The sequence below is a fragment of the Dermacentor andersoni genome, chromosome 3 (assembly GCF_023375885.2).
Source record: "Dermacentor andersoni chromosome 3, qqDerAnde1_hic_scaffold, whole genome shotgun sequence".
NCBI lineage: Eukaryota > Metazoa > Arthropoda > Arachnida > Ixodida > Ixodidae > Dermacentor > Dermacentor andersoni.
Genome location: NC_092816.1, coordinates 17,329,462 through 17,345,791, shown reverse-complemented (window position 1 = coordinate 17,345,791; position 16,330 = coordinate 17,329,462). Strand labels below are relative to the sequence as shown.

The following is a 16,330-nucleotide window of genomic DNA, read 5'->3' as shown; positions in this document are numbered from 1 at the left end:
TGCTGTTATTACTTGCCAAAACTATTTTATTCAGGGGCGAAAACCTCATCCATCGAACCAAGTGGTCACGCGGTGTAACCTGCAGCGAATAGTTTGAACGCTTGTCAAAGTATAACATCACAGCTCCTATCGTAGCAGAACGGTACCCACGCTGTTACGATCGTCGGGTATGTTTCGTGGCTCCTAAACCGCAGCTTAGAAATAGAGGATAATACTGCAATAATGTCACATTAGTGATTGGAACATTCAGAAATACACAATTGATCTCCGAGGCTGATTGTAGGCTTAAATATGCGCGCGCACATCGCGCTGTGTGTTCCGTCCACCTCAACGCCAGCAGAAATTCCGGCCATGATGCCTTAAACCACTTCAGCACATCTCACAGAACCGTTTACCACCTAGAAAACGCACGTCATACTAAACAGACCGCATGACCACGAAAACAAACGCCAGAACCTACCGTCGAGCGTGTGCCTGCCGTGCAAAAGTCCGCTTTCACCCAAGCCAGTATGGCGCTGCTCATAGGCGGCGCCACTGCTTTCACAATATGGCGGCGCCTACGAAAAAAACGGTCTATAAAACCTGGCCTGGTGAATATTGTCGCTTTCCATTATTTTTTTCCTATGTACGTACAGCTTTCCAGCGCCTACAGTTGTAGTTTGCAACCGTTGGAGCACAATCTTCATTGCAGGCATGCGCTGCAGATCAATTTCAATAGAGCGGCACTTGACAAAAAAAAGTTGCTACAACAGGCAGAAGCCATCCAGCCACTGCTAATAATTCTTAATCACTCCAAAGCTCCAGGTTTTGCTTAATTTTACCCTAATGTCTAATGGCAAAGTGCAAGCCCCTTAGTGTCGGATTGTTTGTTGTGTGGTGTTTGGAAAGTGTGGATTATTTTGCCTGCCTGAGGGCTACTTTGGCACACTATGTGCATACAGTTTCTATCAGCACCATGGTGGTGGTGGTCTTTGCCATCACACTTTATCCCTGTAATGTTCAAACACATTTTCACATTAAGAAAAATGGAACAGTCTGTTCTCTTTTTGTTTTGTTGAAATGAAAATATAGAGATGTAGTTACCCTGTAATGGTGACGGCTACTCTTTATTTTATTTTTTTGTTATTTTTTTGCATACCAGAAACAATATTAAAAATATATGTAGTAAGAAAAAGAAAAGAAATAATGTCACAGGGCCAGAAATCCACAGCACATACCTTATAGCTGGCTTTGAAGAGTATACTTGTGCAAAAAAAGAAAGAAAATGTTACCTTAGTCGAACTTAAGTAGTATATGAATCAGTAATTTGTTTACTGAACTATCCACAGCTGGAAACTTCGCTCCAGCATGTAAAAAATGCTACTATGGACTTTGCATTCAGTTCCTCTTACATGAGAGGAAGCTTTAGCTCGGGGCAACTGAGATTTCCCTATTCAAATACATGTGAAACGCATACACGCTTTTATGAGAACTGTTGGACCGATTTAAAGGAAATTTATTGCATCTGAGAGAGAAAGTTAAATTCTAGTGACAGTAGGTAGGAACATTTTAATTTGGGGCTTCAGCTAAAAAATAAAAAGTGCCGAAAATCAGCAAGTAAATAAAATAAGCAGAGGTACGAAGTTCACAAATCTGTAACGCTGCACCAAAAACAGATATCTTAGTTCTGTAAACTGCATCAGTTAGAGTATCTAAAGCAAATTTTATATTGAACTTACAGCTTTTACGAATTTGTTATAAAGTTTATGAGGGTTTTGCAAAAGTTGTACTCACAAATTAGTATGCTTCAGAGTACTGTATAATACATCAGTTTTGTTCACTGTAGATGTATTATGTGCAGTTTATAGAATTGTCATATTGGATTTCATTGCTGAGTTAAATGTAAACTTGACAGTTTCATTTTCTGAAATTTTATACAATTTTTATTAAAAAACTGACGGCCTAAATGAAAAATCCTCTTGCAGCAGTGACATCATTATCAAAGTGGTAATCAAGTCTCATCAAATTAGGTGCAGTGGCTGCCGAGAAAAAAACTATTTCTGCGTTGCCATGTATTTAGATAGGAGCCTCCAAGCTAAAGCTCACTCTTAAATCAGAATTTTGAGGTATCAAACTCAGCATAGCATCACACTTGGCATTACAGGGTTATCTTTGTGCAGTAAGAAAGCAGCAGTAAAGTTCAAAGTATGTTGTGAATTTTCTAAAAAATTAAATATTTAAACAAATGCATTACAAAACACTTCCAAAGGCCCTGTTCGTTCTTTCTTTCATTTTCTCTTGTATTAAAATGTGCAACAAAGAAGTCACTGGGGAAATGTGTCATTTGGCAGACCATAGCTGCTGTGCAGTCTGCTTAGACAATGATCTATATTATTTTTGCAGCAGAGCCATCATCGTGAAAACAGTATATCCCTTTCAATCGCAAATTATATGATGGACTGTAGATAAGTGTGTCAAAGTTGCTTAGTTTTGTTCCAAAGTACTGCAGACTCAACTGAGAGAAAGTCAAGGTAGCAGGTTGATGATTTGTGCATTTCCTAGAGAGCCCTCGTAAATCTCTTCTTACTGTTTAGTCAGTCATGTTGAATTTTTTCATTAGATTATTTGGATCACTGGCTTAAAGGGACACTAGAAGTTAAATATTACGTCAATGGGGACTATTAAAATAACGTTACAGAAACCTCGCAGCACTTGTTTCTTGCCAAGAACAGATTTAGTTGCAGTGAAAATCACAACTGAAGGGGCCGCATTCCTGTAGGACAATTCAAACTACCGTCTACGAGTGAGACAGTGTGATGCTGCAGACATCATGAGTGCCCTTTACTGCCATTGCTGAGTAAAACGGCGCCCAAGAGCCGGTGATACGATTTTTTGCCTAAAGCGCGAATACACAGCCAGAAACGGAGCCAAGACATCACCTGGACGCAGCATTTTCTGCTGCTTGCAGCTAATATGAGCTTCACAAGCCAGCAAAATGAGTGCAGCAAGTATGTCGTACCAAATCTACCCAAGTGTGAGAGAGCATGCACGATGCGGGGTCAAGTGAAAATGAAACCTTATGACCACCCACGTTGTCAAGGTTAACGTCTGTTATGAATTATTTCTTCCAAGAATTGTATAGAATTGGACAAGTAGCATTTTCTTCCGTCTTATAGTGCAATGCAATAATCTTTTTTATATGAATGGTTGAGTACTTGTGACACTGTTATAGTGAGGTGCTACATCATCGGGCTGGTACTAGAATGTCCCAGTAGTATCTCAAATTGTGTCCTGTATTTACCTAAGTTTCTCACTTTATAAAGCTCTGTTATCGATAATATTGATGCCGTAGTTGTTTTTGAGCAATAATCTATCACTTTAGCTTGACTTAATATTAGCCTTTAGTGTCCCATTAAAGTGTATTATTGGCTTCGGGTATGACAAGGAAACTAGAAAGGGAAAACTGTTCTTTCACCATTGCTGATGGAACATGGCACATTGAACATGCTGGTGCCTTAGATAAAATGGTCATGTATAGCAATGCTCAGGAGTGAAATGGAGTCGCATGGGCAAGGAGAGAGTTCAGTTGACCCACAAGTCAATGTCTGTAGTTTCCTTTTTTTGAAACTGCTCAGCTGAACTGGCAAGAACACAATGTGTATGCCGTGACTGAAGGGGACGTAGCTTTTGTGCCAACTGCGTAGTTGCTTGTGCTGGATTGTTGATGGCTCGCATGCATGTGGTGCACCACTCTGTGTGCAGGATGTCTTCCTCATGAGTGGCGAGGGAGGAGGGGGTGATGAGGAGCGCAAGCGGGTGATGCGCAGCATGGCCCACCTGTGGCTGGAGCAGGAGGTGCGGGACCTGGAGGGACAGCTGGGCCAGGCAGGCAGGCAGGCCGCACCACCGCCCTTCCTGGTGCCACACACACAGGTGCTCTCCACACGCCTGGTCCACCTGCGACGCCTGGTGGCCTCCCGGCGCTTTGTGCTTGTTGTGCCATCACATGGTCAGTTTAACCTTTCTTTTGAACTTTTTTATATCTGTTTATACTTCAAGGGTCCCGAAGGGGGCATTACATGGAAGGGGTGGTCATATGAAGGGCGGAATTAATGACAGTGTCGCAAAGATGAGTCGCACTCGATGGCAGATCTAAAGTGCACGCTAACGCTGATCAATGCAATTAGGAGAAAAAATATAGACTGCAGGCATGACCGTTTTGACTCGCAAGGCGGCCTCAAGCCATTGCCCAATCATGGCAAGCGATGTTGGGGGTAGCTTGGCTCAATTCATTGCATAAACACATTTGGTTGTGATTGTCTGCCCTCCAGGGAGGACTGTTTCATCATTTAATTTACTCGTTACAACATGTTTTCTTCTATGTATATATAGAGGCAATGCAATATATTTTGCTGCATTTGAGTGTAGGGGTGAATCACTCATGGAGGCTTTGGTTGGTGCAATAGCAAGGACTGCATATCGCTCATAATCACAGGTCAATATTGGAGCCATAGTGCACGAGCACTTTGCTGCTAGCAGAATCTGATTTCTCAAGGCCTTCTTTTCTGGTATTGAGAGAAACAAGCTTCTTGTCTACCTACAGTGATCTCAAGTCTGGACCTGCTGAAACGGGAAAGCGTTGGAGCCCGTGAGTCAATCCGCTGGCTGGAAGGGGAGTTGCGCAGAGGAAGCAGGTATGCAGCATTTGTAGCAGCATCTTTACTCTGCAAAATTGCTGGGAAAATACTAGAAAGCAGTGCTTGTATGCTGAAAGACTTAGCCAAATTTGTAGCAAGGACTGCAGATAGGAATCATTACAGGCATGGAGAGCAGTCCACTTAAATAGAGAAGAAAATGGCAATTGTTGTACCTGCTTTACTTTGTGTGTGTCTGTATCTGTGTGGTCATATAATAAGAAGCCAACGAACAATGACGCCAAGGACAGCATAGGGAAATCACTTGTAGGTCTTAATTGAATTAAATAAACGATAACTACATGGAAATGAAAGTGGATGAAAAAAAACAGCTGTAATGCAAAGATGTGGGTTCATATCCCACTTGCAGCCAGTTGTCTTTTCATCCACTTTCATTTCCATTTGTTTATAATTTCTTTAATTCAGTTAACAACTACAAGAAATTTCACCTATGCTGTCCTTGGTGTCATTGTTTGTTGGTTTCTTATGATATGACAAATAAGTCAGGCCCCTCGGTTTCCTTTCTTCTGATACGTGTATATAAGAAAGAACTATTCTGAGAAACATCAGGTTGGCCAAGTATCAGCTGGACAGGTAAGTCAGGTAGGCGCTTTTAATGCTGTTAGGCAAGTTTTCGTAAAGCAATATCTTTCTGTTGCTTTTCCCATCACATTATTCTTCTTTTTATGGTATTTCTCTACTCTGTTTAATCTGATGGTAGAGGCATACTACACACCAAGCAGTAATAAGGTCAGCTGTTTTTGTGCTATACCACTCATTACTGCTTCTAAAAAAAGTAGATATAATCCCTAATTATGGCTTAATATCTGCCGCATGCACTAATTACTGAATGTGAAATTAGTTTGCAGTGCAGGAACTGATGGACTATGGCTCTTTAAAGTTGGTTTGGCTTGTAGTGAACGCTCGTAGTGGCTTTAGTGCAAAGTTGTTTTTGTCTGTGCATAATACTTACCATGTCTTTGCAGGTACGTGCGTTCTCAAAAGAGCCATGAACGCCTCTCACTGTCTCCCATGAAGTATCCAAAACGCAAGGAGAAGGAGGCCTGGTGTGTACCCCAAGTTAGCTTCTATATTCCTGGGCATTATGACCATAGCGGAGGCGTATGGTGTGCTCTACAGCTGCAAACAAATTGCCTGTGGGCTGTAGTGGCAATAACAGTATTGTGTCTGAAAAAGAAATACGACGACTGCAGCTGGTATAAGGAAAACAGAAAAATGTACCGAGGAAGATATTTGTCATAAAGTACACACTCTTTTCTGTGCACTGTCTCTCGCAACCCGGGCCCATGAATAAGTTAGGCTTTGAAATTGTTTGCCGAGAAACTGTTGATTTGGGTTGTCTCTGCTTTTTCTGACACCTTCAGTACAACTGAAATGTCGTTTTGTCAAGGTCGTTTTTATATTTAAGGACACAAGACAGGAAAATGAGCCAAGCCTGAAGGATAGCGAGGCTATGGCAGTTGGTTCATTCCAGAGGTCCTAGGAATGAATTCGTTCTCTGTGTCGAGTGATCTAGTAAGCTGCCTACCTACAAGAAGGGAGCAGCTGCCTTGAAGCCGATGTCTGCCACTCCTTACCGAAATCTTCATTACCGATCACTCAGATCACTAATTTCTAATAATTTTGAAGGAACAGACAAGAAAGGAAGACAGATACAGCACTCTTTCAGCCTTTATCACCTGTAGTGATTTGGCAATATACGATAATGGCACGAGATGGCAAACTTCACTTTAGCTTATCAACTCTCATGTGTTTGCCACCAGCATATTCCTTTCTAATTGAAATTGAGCATGTCATTAAAATGGGCAACTGCGGGAGAGGGAATTGTCCATGTAAAGTTTTGATAAATGCCTACAACTCAACAGTCCCTCATTTCTGCAACTTGCTGTTCAGCTTTGCTCCCCCCCACCCTTGCCCTTCAGATCTGCTATTGCATGGAAGCAGGCTCTATGTCGTCGCTTTCTCCCAATTGTGAATTCAATGAATAAATTCCTTTGTCTGTCATAATGCAATCTGACTTGCCACACCAGGTTGCCCTGTGAAGAAAGAGCAACAAAGCCCCTAGATATATGCTCTACCTTCCGCCAGAAATTTGACTTACAAGTTTTGTGTATTTTTATGAGCGCTCCAGAGATGGCACAATAGGTATGCAATGTTCTTTACCACACAAGTTGCTTCTGGAGAGGCAGGTAATGCATTGAAACCACAAAACGTGTATAGTCAGGAGAGGCAATGAAAGGGTTAAAAAGATCATAAGTGATTCAAAGTAACCCAAGGTACTCCACTCCATGGGTAAGTAGTCTTTGGTGCAAACTAGACACACGCGAAAAATATGGAGAAAACTGGTACACAGACAGATGTACCTACCCTGTGCATCTTCCTTGTTTGTGCTTAGTTTGCACCAGGGGTTATGCTATCCATGAAATAAACCTACTAGCCGAATAGCAAGTATTAATAAACTGTCCTCCACCATACCATTTCCTTTAGCCCGTGTATATCTTTGGGGGCATTAAATGCCATCGGGCAACAACACAGTCAACTGCCATGTGCTGACGAGAGTTATAGCGTAAGGAAGCTGACAACACTCTTATGTGTGGTTGCTGCAGGGAGCTCTTCCAGATCCTCGAGTGCTGCCACCACCTGGAGCGGCAGTGCCCCAGGGGCGGACACCCAGCTGACCGGCCCATGGTCACATTGCTAGTCTGCTCTGGACCACCTGGGGCTGCAGGCGGCCTACCTCCCAATGCAACTGCACTCGCACACTCTGCAGGCAAGCATCGCAACTGGTTATGCCCCATTTCAAGTATATGTTGCTCACCACTGTAAAAGTTAGTGTGACTTTACCTGCTAGCCTTGTAGCCTCGCAGTTGCTACCTTTGCCCTTGGCTCTCTGCATTTGAAGCACATGGTGTATTATCAGAGGGACTGGCCACTGTGATCTTAATGTAATAAGTATGTACCAAGGTTTGACGAACCCTTCAGTGGTAATAAAATTGTGCACTTTTTTTCACTCCTGTGCTCAAGTGCAGGCAATGTACTTTGAATTCAGTTTTGCTGATGCCATCGTTAAAGTTGAGGCTCGTGTCCTTGCGCCTTCATGCCTTCCTCAAAAAAATTATATTAGATGGTCGTTGCAGTGCGTTAGTGTATGCACTGCTTTTCATTTGTTCCTAATGACAATGCTGTTTTCATCTATTCCTAATGGGGATTCTTGAAGTTGTTTGGTTCTGTGTAGTGGTGTTTACTTTTTTGGTGTGTTGACTTTCACCATTCTCATGTTACATACCCGTCACTCTGTACTTAGGTAACCTAAGGCTAAGTTGCATTGAGTCAAAGGTCTCAAACTTGCATCAGTCACCAGTCCTCATGCACTGTGTGGCATATTGAGAGGAATATGAGGACTTGCCTATGGCTGTAGGTGCCTAAGGTGTAGTCCAGGTGTTTGAGACCCCTGCCGCTTCCCAATGCAGGCATCAACATGGAGGATGTGGAAGCATTCACCACCAAGTGGCTGACAGTGAGTGTGCCCAGAACACAACCTGGATGAGAGACCTTGAAGAATGACCCCTGAGCACCTTATACATTGATTGACAGTGGATCCCCTTGGAGGCGAGAAATGGGCCCATTGACCAACCCTGCGGGCACACCGCTTTCATTTGCAGCAAGTACAGGAATCCTAAGCAACGAGTTTTACATCACAACGAGATCGCCGTGGTAGCTTCTGGTGAGGCATCAGCAGAGGTGCTGACGAAAAGTTTGGCTGGTCACCCTAGAAATTCAATGCCATTCTCAGCCAAGTAGCTGGTGCAGCAGACAAAAGCTGTTTCTCAGGTGGTTGGAGGCTGAATACACATTTGTCGAAGCAGTCAGCAGTGCAGTTTGGGCTGGTCATTGATTTGGCATGATGGTACTGGCTTAGACAGTAAGCTTGGCAGTGAGCTTGCTTTTTACAGTGTCTCCTATTTTGCGCACTTTATGCGCACATAGCACGGCAGTTAGGCAGGCTGTCTGTGCTGGCTCATGGTTTAGCATATGAAATGCTCAAGCGAACTTGCTTCATTTGCTGGAATAAGCTCTTGCATTGTTATCTTATTGTTTTTCAGTAATATCCTGACACAGTTTCCCTGCCATTTATATTTCTTGCTTTGCTAAGATTAGCAAGCTGTCAAAGGGACTTTTTGATAAAAGTTTGGTAGTGTGAACTAAAATTTCTTGTGTTACTTGGAAAACAAACAAAAAAGCTATTGTGGCTGCTGACGTTCATGTCATATAGCAAAATTTCAAGTTCATTGCGATTTGGGTTACTTTTTTTTTATCAGGGTTGTTGCCCATTGCATTTTAATCCCAGCCGACAGATAGTTTGATTGAATGCAAGCTGCATTGAACAGCGTATCACTGTCACATGTTTTACCAGCTGTCCAGGAAACCAGCACATTGTTTCAAGGGCTTTATTTTCAAAAGATTGCATAAAATATTGCATAGAATTGAAGTAAGACATTGTTCATGTGTCATATATATAACATCGTTTAAGCTAAACGAAGCTCCATCATCAGCATAATGGATGTTTGTCAATTTATTTTCCAGTGTAGGCAAACTGGCCAACACAACTTCAAAGGGCCACTGGGCCCTGCTTGACTTTTTTTACTGTTGCACTGTCATTTGCCTTCTGCAGACTATCCACTCTTGTTTGGTTCTGTGTCGGTAAGCGATCTGCTGAATGCTCTGTGTGTGCTGTCCAACATCTGCAAGGACTCCAGATAATGCGGCAACCAGTCACCTTTTTTTTTTTCTGTTTATTTTTCTTGCCTAGTACAGTTTATACTGGTCAAGTTATTGCAGCATCTTGTTTGTTCATGTTTACAGATGCCAAAGTATGCAGAATTGTAGTTGATACCTGTCAAAAGACTGTACTTGTTGAAATCAGTGCCATTTAAAGTGGGGTATTGTTCATTTGAAAATAAAGCTATTTTAAGTTGGCAGCATTGTCTCATGCCTTATTTGCATTCTTGCGGGAGTACTTAGAGCCCACAAGTTGAAGGTATTGGTGAATGATACAGCAAACTAAAATAAGATCGTCAATGGTCTTGGGCTGCCAGACACTCAAAAATGGGATGTAGGTAATGTTAAATGTGACGCCAAACACCAAGAAGAAAGTGCATTCAAAAAGTAATTCATACTTGGATAACTCAAATTTTTATTTAATGTGAGCAGATAAGAACATTTTGTTTGGCCTATGTTTCTGATACATTTTGGAAAGAATAATTTTTGGTTTTCCAATGCAAAGAAATGTGGCAAAAAATGAACAAAGTTCGTGAGGCAAACTTTCTGCATAAACGCAGACTTGCGCTCGTTCAGAGTTTGGTTGTCTCTGGGAGGTCTATTTAACATGAGCAAGCAGTTATAAGTGCACTTGGATCAACGAAGTGTTGCAAGATACACTGTATGGAAATGTTAGATGTGGGAAAGTTTGCAATTCAGCATATTTAAGAGCAATACACCAACTGAGGCTTTAAAAGGATGCCAAAGAAAAAATTCAGTTAAGACTAAAGTATCTTTAAAAATGTCGTGAACCATTCCACTCTGTGAAGGTGGATGACCAGCGAAGCTGTTTGGCACATGACACAGAGCTGACATAGAATTTCGAACAAAGGTATGGACATATATATTTTTCTGATTGGTGGTCATCGTGACGATAGGTATGCACACACATTTTCATATCACCTCTGTTATTAAATGCATCTGTCATATAAGACCATGAGTGACTCATGCCCCCTTAAGCAATGGTTCATATCACCGTAAATTAAAAAAAAAATTAACGCGCCCTCGCCATTACTACGATAGAAGAAAAATTAAATTCTACCCTGGAATGATGAGCAACGACGGAGCCAGCTGTGGAAGAATACTGCTTGAACCATTGCTGATGATGATTGACGATAGTGTCCTCTTGCCTATGAATGGCTCATACCCAATGAGCGGCAATGGAGCCAGCTGTGGAAGGAGATGACGAACACATGAGCAATGGCACGAGTGCATTCATGCAGTTGTGCAGAGAGGTGCCAACAAGCTAGTTTAGGGGTTGTTCACGGACGACGGAAATGGCCTAGCCATATACAGCTTCACTGTAAAATTTTGTTTTGTTACTTTTGCAATATTAGGTTGATTATTAGAAGAAAAAAATGAGAATTCAATTTTGCGCCAGAACCTCAGCACATGTAGAGTGCTCAGTGATTGAAACGCAATACCCAAACAGCATGGCGGCCAGCACTTTTTTGCGCCACCGTTGGACGCTGGGGACATTTAGCTGACGCACTCTTGTGCCACACGAAATCGAGTCATTTCGATGCACCATGACGCAATTGGACCCCCTCAGCGATCACCCAGCACTCATTGATGCCGCAAAAATCACCAGACGCCATACTGTCTATCACATTTCAATCGCTGAGCACTGAACATCGGTATGACATCACAGATTTCAAAGTTGTTGTTTTCATGTTTGGGCCGCGTTGACTCGTTTACCTAACTCAGTAAGCGTTCCTGAAACTTGCCATGTTCAAATCTTGCTGCGAACACGATGTAGTTAATTTTTACCGATGAATTAACTAAGCCCTAACAGGTGCTGTCAAAATTCATGTAACTGCGATATGGTGCGGGAACTTCCCGGCGGCGGCGCCACGGGTCTTTCCTTCTTGCACCGTTTCTGCCCTATAACAAGCCTCTTCTCGCGGTAAGAGCGGCGTGTTTGGTATCGTAGAAGGGCAATTTTCTAATACAGGTGAAATCATTTTTCTCTTTAGTGCTCCCTTAAGATGCCCTGTTAGGAAGCGTCACTGTCGGCTAAACTAGGCCTAGGGCCTGTCAAATATAAATGTGCACGAAAGCACCTCTCTTGACTGAAACCCACACATTTAATATGTCCACATGGTTTTAAATACTTCATTTGGCCCACAATGATTTTCAGATGTTTGTGTCTTCTATAGAGGGGTGTGGCTTTCAACTCCAGTGATGTGACCAGAAAAGCAATTTCTAAACATCGAGAATTCTGTTTTTGTAATTTTTTGTGCCATTTTAAGCCCATTTCCTTCCCCACCCTCTGATAACTATCTGGAAAGTCTCGTGAGAACTACGCAACCAAGGTGGCTAAAAATATTGTGCCGCATGACTTCGGAGCGTTTTGTTCCTGTACCTCTATATGGCAAAGCGCGCAGTTCGCGTAGGAGCGTCGTCTGCTCTTGCGCTTTGAACGCCTGTTGCCCGCAATCGTAGACTGACTGTCGTTGCAGCGTGAGTTTCGTCAAATGTAATCGGAAGTCTCCAGTAGGCGATCAGTCAGCTGACATCAGAGCGCGACTTGTTTGCAGACGCGCGCAAAAGTGGGGGCAGGGTTACGGCCGCGCAACTTGGATTAACTAAGTTTGTACTCGTACTCGGGGCCCAGTACATACAGGTGGGTGCCACGCTCATATGGGCAGAGCCCGAGCCATTTTGCCCTATATATCAGGAAGTACTAAGGGCCGCTTTGGAATAAAAACAGATTGGAATAGCTTTACGTTATACCGACCTTGCTGCCCGTGAACGCAAGTATTGTTATTCAGGCATATTCTGGGTGGAAAACCTTGTCGGATGCGGTCCGCGAGCGTCTTGCGGCCCTTTGACGTTTCATCGATGAGAACACTCAAGCAAGCACACTACCATTTCAATTGAGTTGAACAAACTGACGAGGCTCCGGCACCTCGCAGCAACGGGACTTTTGCCGCATAATCCTAGCCATTCCATTGTTTGGACGCAGGGACCACATTATCAAACCCTCCTGGACTATATTAGATCTGCAAATCTTCTTTCATTCAATTAATCATCGTTATTTGCCCGCATCCCATATCGCCTGAGGCATTAACCCTCGCATTTAAAAAAGAGTCACTAAATGTCACTACCAGCGTTGCTACTGCCATCCACAGCACATGTAATCTGTAAAAGGTAACAAATTTGCAGACACTCTTAATACGTTCTACTGCCGCCGGGAAACGATCGAGTTCGATCGCGCTGTGGTTGTTGTGGGCAAAGTTTCGTTTTCGAAGGGTGAAAATATAAGGACGAGAAGGTGACTATATAACAGTTACATATCGCGTGAGGGCCTTAATTTAACGCTCCAAACAATAAGGCATGGGAGTCGTAAAGAATTTGTTTTCCCGAATTTTGGCTACATTGGGCAATGTGATGCAGTAAAGACGTACTATGGAGCGATGTTGAGGCATGAGAGAGGATCCCAATTTCAAAGTTATTTCTCTCTCAAATATCCTTGATTAGAACTGGAAATATTTGCAGCTTGCGTATACACCATGGACCTTTTTAAGCCCTTAAGAATAGAACGCCTTTGACGCACCCATATTGCTGCATGGTAGTTTTTACACAGTGCATAACTCGCGCAGACACCCGTACTGCGCATTTAAGGCGTTCAATGGTGTGTAAATGGCATATTTTGTAGGTTACGCCTTGTAAGGGGGTAGGGGTATCTTATTTTGTCAATGCACAAACACTGACGACGGCGTTACAAAATTATGTCTGCCATAATCGTTGTCTTGAGATGATGCATAATGTTACGTTTCGCCTCCGACGCGCGGTATAGCCGGCGCGGATGCAATTGACGCCGGGGCTTCGTTCAAAGCGGCGGACATTTTGGCCCGTTCAGCGCTGCTGCAACGCTTCCTGCCAAGCGCGTCCAGGCATGTTTCAGTGCCACGTGTCTTCGTGTGTGTGTGTGTGTGTGTGTGTGTGTGTGTGTACATGTTGGTGCCCACGCTTGTCAAAGCGCGGCAGCCGGGGAGAGGAGCTCCCCAACTGTGAAGCGAGGAGGTCTTACCGGCGCCGGCCCGGCGGATGCGTCACTTCTCGTCTCAACGTGTCCGTGCGCCGCCGTCACGTGCGCCTCATCCCGAGCCGTTCCTTCTTGCCCTCGACTCCGAGAGTATAAAAGCAGCTGCCCCCGGACGCCGAGAGAGGCTTCGAATTCTTCCGTCGAGTAACGTGCTCTCCCGTCTCTCCACTTCGGCCTACCTGACCGGCCGCTCTTTTGCGATGCTAAAATAAACAAGTTGTTCTGTTAGCAGTTGACTCATCCTTTGCCCGGACCTTCGGACGCTTCCAGCTGTGCCCCAGGCCGCCAGGCCAACGCTACCCTTGGGGCTTGCGACCCATTTGCAACAATAACTAAGAAACATATATTGCTCACTAGCACATGGAAGCGTTCACAATATATTTTGCTAAAGTCCGCAGATGACCTAGTATTTGTGCAAAATACACAGGCGCTCACCGTTACAATCCGTGCACTGTTATGGACGTATACGGCTATATGCAGGGTGTTTCACGTAACATGAGCCAAGGATTTAGAAAAAGTGGTAAACCGCAACTGAATCAAAGCAATGGCACAAGGTTTGCCGTTAGGTGGCACTCCTTATGGTATTTTTTTTTATATTGCGCTTGAATAGTTAACTATGATCAATGATGCAAAAAGAAAATTTTGTATTCGTTTAGGGCCAAGTGCATTTCGTTACGTTGTAGAGGGCATTCCAAAACGACCGGTTCAATTTTTTGTGGCAACCTACCTGCTGCGTGGTGATTTTTTCCGGCGTTTAAAGAAAGCCCGCGAAATACAAAATAAAGCCACGTGACTGCGCTCGTGCGCTATCCTACTGCAGCACTCCCAAACGTATGTCGAGCCTATCAGAGACGGCAGCGCTTTCTTTCCGTGTGCCACAATTCTATGTGCCACAGTCGAAGACGCTGACGCACTGTAAAGCCGATGCCTAGAGCCGCCACCGCTCACTTCGTATATACTGTCCGCGCGCACGGTTCTTTCGCGCGAAGTGCGGTTGAGAGCGCTGCAATACGGTAGCGCACGAGCGCAGTGACGTGGTTTTATTCCATATTTCGCGGGCTTTCTTTAAACGCCGTAAAAGAATTAGATCGGTCGTTTTGGAATGCCCTCTACAACGTAACGAAACACACTTGGCCCTAAAGTGAATATTAAAATTTTTGCATAATTGATCTTAGTTAACTAATTAAGCGCAATATAAGAAATATACTAAGGAGCGCCACGTGACGGCTAACAATATGTCGTTAGTTTCATTCAGTTGCACTTCACCACTTTTTATAAATCTTTGGTTCATGTTACGTGAAACACAGACACGTATCCAGGAAGGGACCCGAGGGGACATTGCCTTTCTCCGCCACCTTTTTAAGGCGGTGTGTCAGCTGGTGAATATAGGGCAGTGCCACGCATCTAGCCCGCTCATGAGCTTGTCGCTCAATCGTCAACGCCTGATCACCAGCTTTGACCACTTTTGTCAGGCATTCAGCCACTGAGGAACCCTGCCTTTGTCAGGCGAACTGCCTGTATATGTACACTTTCATGAACCCTGTATGAAAATGCGGAAGTTGCTACATCGACCAACCTGACCGGTGTATCAACGTTCGTCTAATGGAGCGCAAGCTGCTTGTCGAGGCACCATCGGGATCTGGGCACTTGGCGGCACATTGCAAGCGCTGTGAGAATGAATGCATGCCGGTCTTTGAGAAGACTCAGGTGATTACTTCTAGCACATGTAGATCAGAGAGAGCGTGAAATACTCGAGGCCTTCCTTATCCATCTGGAAAAACAGGCCTGCGTCAGCAAACCAAACTTATCTTTGACAGCAAAGGAAATAAAATTCTTGCACATTAGGGTGCCATTGGGCATGCGCCATTGGACACGCGTATATTTGCCTATATATTTGTGTCCTCCTGAGAATAAAGCCAGTTCATGTCTAGTGTTTGGTGTGTCTCTTTCATGTTCTTGTCCGTGTCCTTTTTTTATGCGCTAGTGCAATGTCCCCTTATACGAGTAACCATCAATCAACTAGCCCAGCTTTCTGCCTTAAATGAATATGACTAACCTTTCGTAGTTTTTTCAGCGTCCGCCAACAGAAAAAATCATCGTGTGGGCAGATCCTGGTGATAGCGCAGAAAGGGTCCGAGCTCAATGGCACACACCCCTGTGCTCTCGGGAACCTGTAACGCGCCCTTCGAAATCTTCGGGATGGGCCCACGTACGCCTGCTTCACCTCCGCGCGGGTCGGCCTGGCATTTCACTACCTTCGGGATCGGCCCATGGGTGGGGAGTGCTTAACGCCTGCTTCACCTTTGCCGCCGGTAGGCCCGGCATTGCACTATACTTCGGGCCGACCGGCGGCGGAGGTGAAGCACTTCGCTTTTCGTTTGAGAGCTTTGACTGTCGTCAGCTCTCGCTGCGATTCCATATTCACAGAGTGGAATGATTGTCAATTTCTTTTTGGATGGCGGTAGTTATCGGCTCCTCCTGGGGTGTGAAGGCCAGTTTTCTCATCGATTCGGTGCCCACGCGATTAATTCTAGATTAGCTCAGTTGTCACCATTTATTCAACGATCACGCGCATCGCTGTTGCTTCGTTAGTTCAACCTTCTTTGTTTGATCCAGGGACCAGGAAAGGGATTCGGTTCGTAGTCAGCTGGTGTGTACGCTCGTGGAACGAATTGCGGCCGGAGAAAACGCCAGCTGCGTTTAACTTTTCCTTCTGCTTCATTTTTTCCTCGAGTGACGGCTCGCCGCGACGCTGGCATATCCTAGA

At 44.2% G+C, this 16,330-nt stretch overlaps 1 protein-coding gene across 1 annotated transcript in view; it reads left to right on the top strand.

Annotated features, from left to right (window-relative positions):
• Smg5 (Smg5 nonsense mediated mRNA decay factor) overlaps positions 1–9,673 on the top strand; it is a 66,671-nt gene extending 56,998 nt beyond the window's left edge. Inside the window, exons 17-21 of the mRNA XM_050169245.3 lie at positions 3,742–3,988; positions 4,583–4,673; positions 5,660–5,740; positions 7,301–7,464; positions 8,165–9,673. Of these exons, the coding sequence (XP_050025202.1) occupies positions 3,742–3,988; positions 4,583–4,673; positions 5,660–5,740; positions 7,301–7,464; positions 8,165–8,241 (660 nt within the window). The 3' untranslated portion in view covers positions 8,242–9,673. The remainder of the gene's footprint in view (positions 1–3,741; positions 3,989–4,582; positions 4,674–5,659; positions 5,741–7,300; positions 7,465–8,164) is intronic.
• Positions 9,674–16,330: the final 6,657 nt, after the last annotated feature.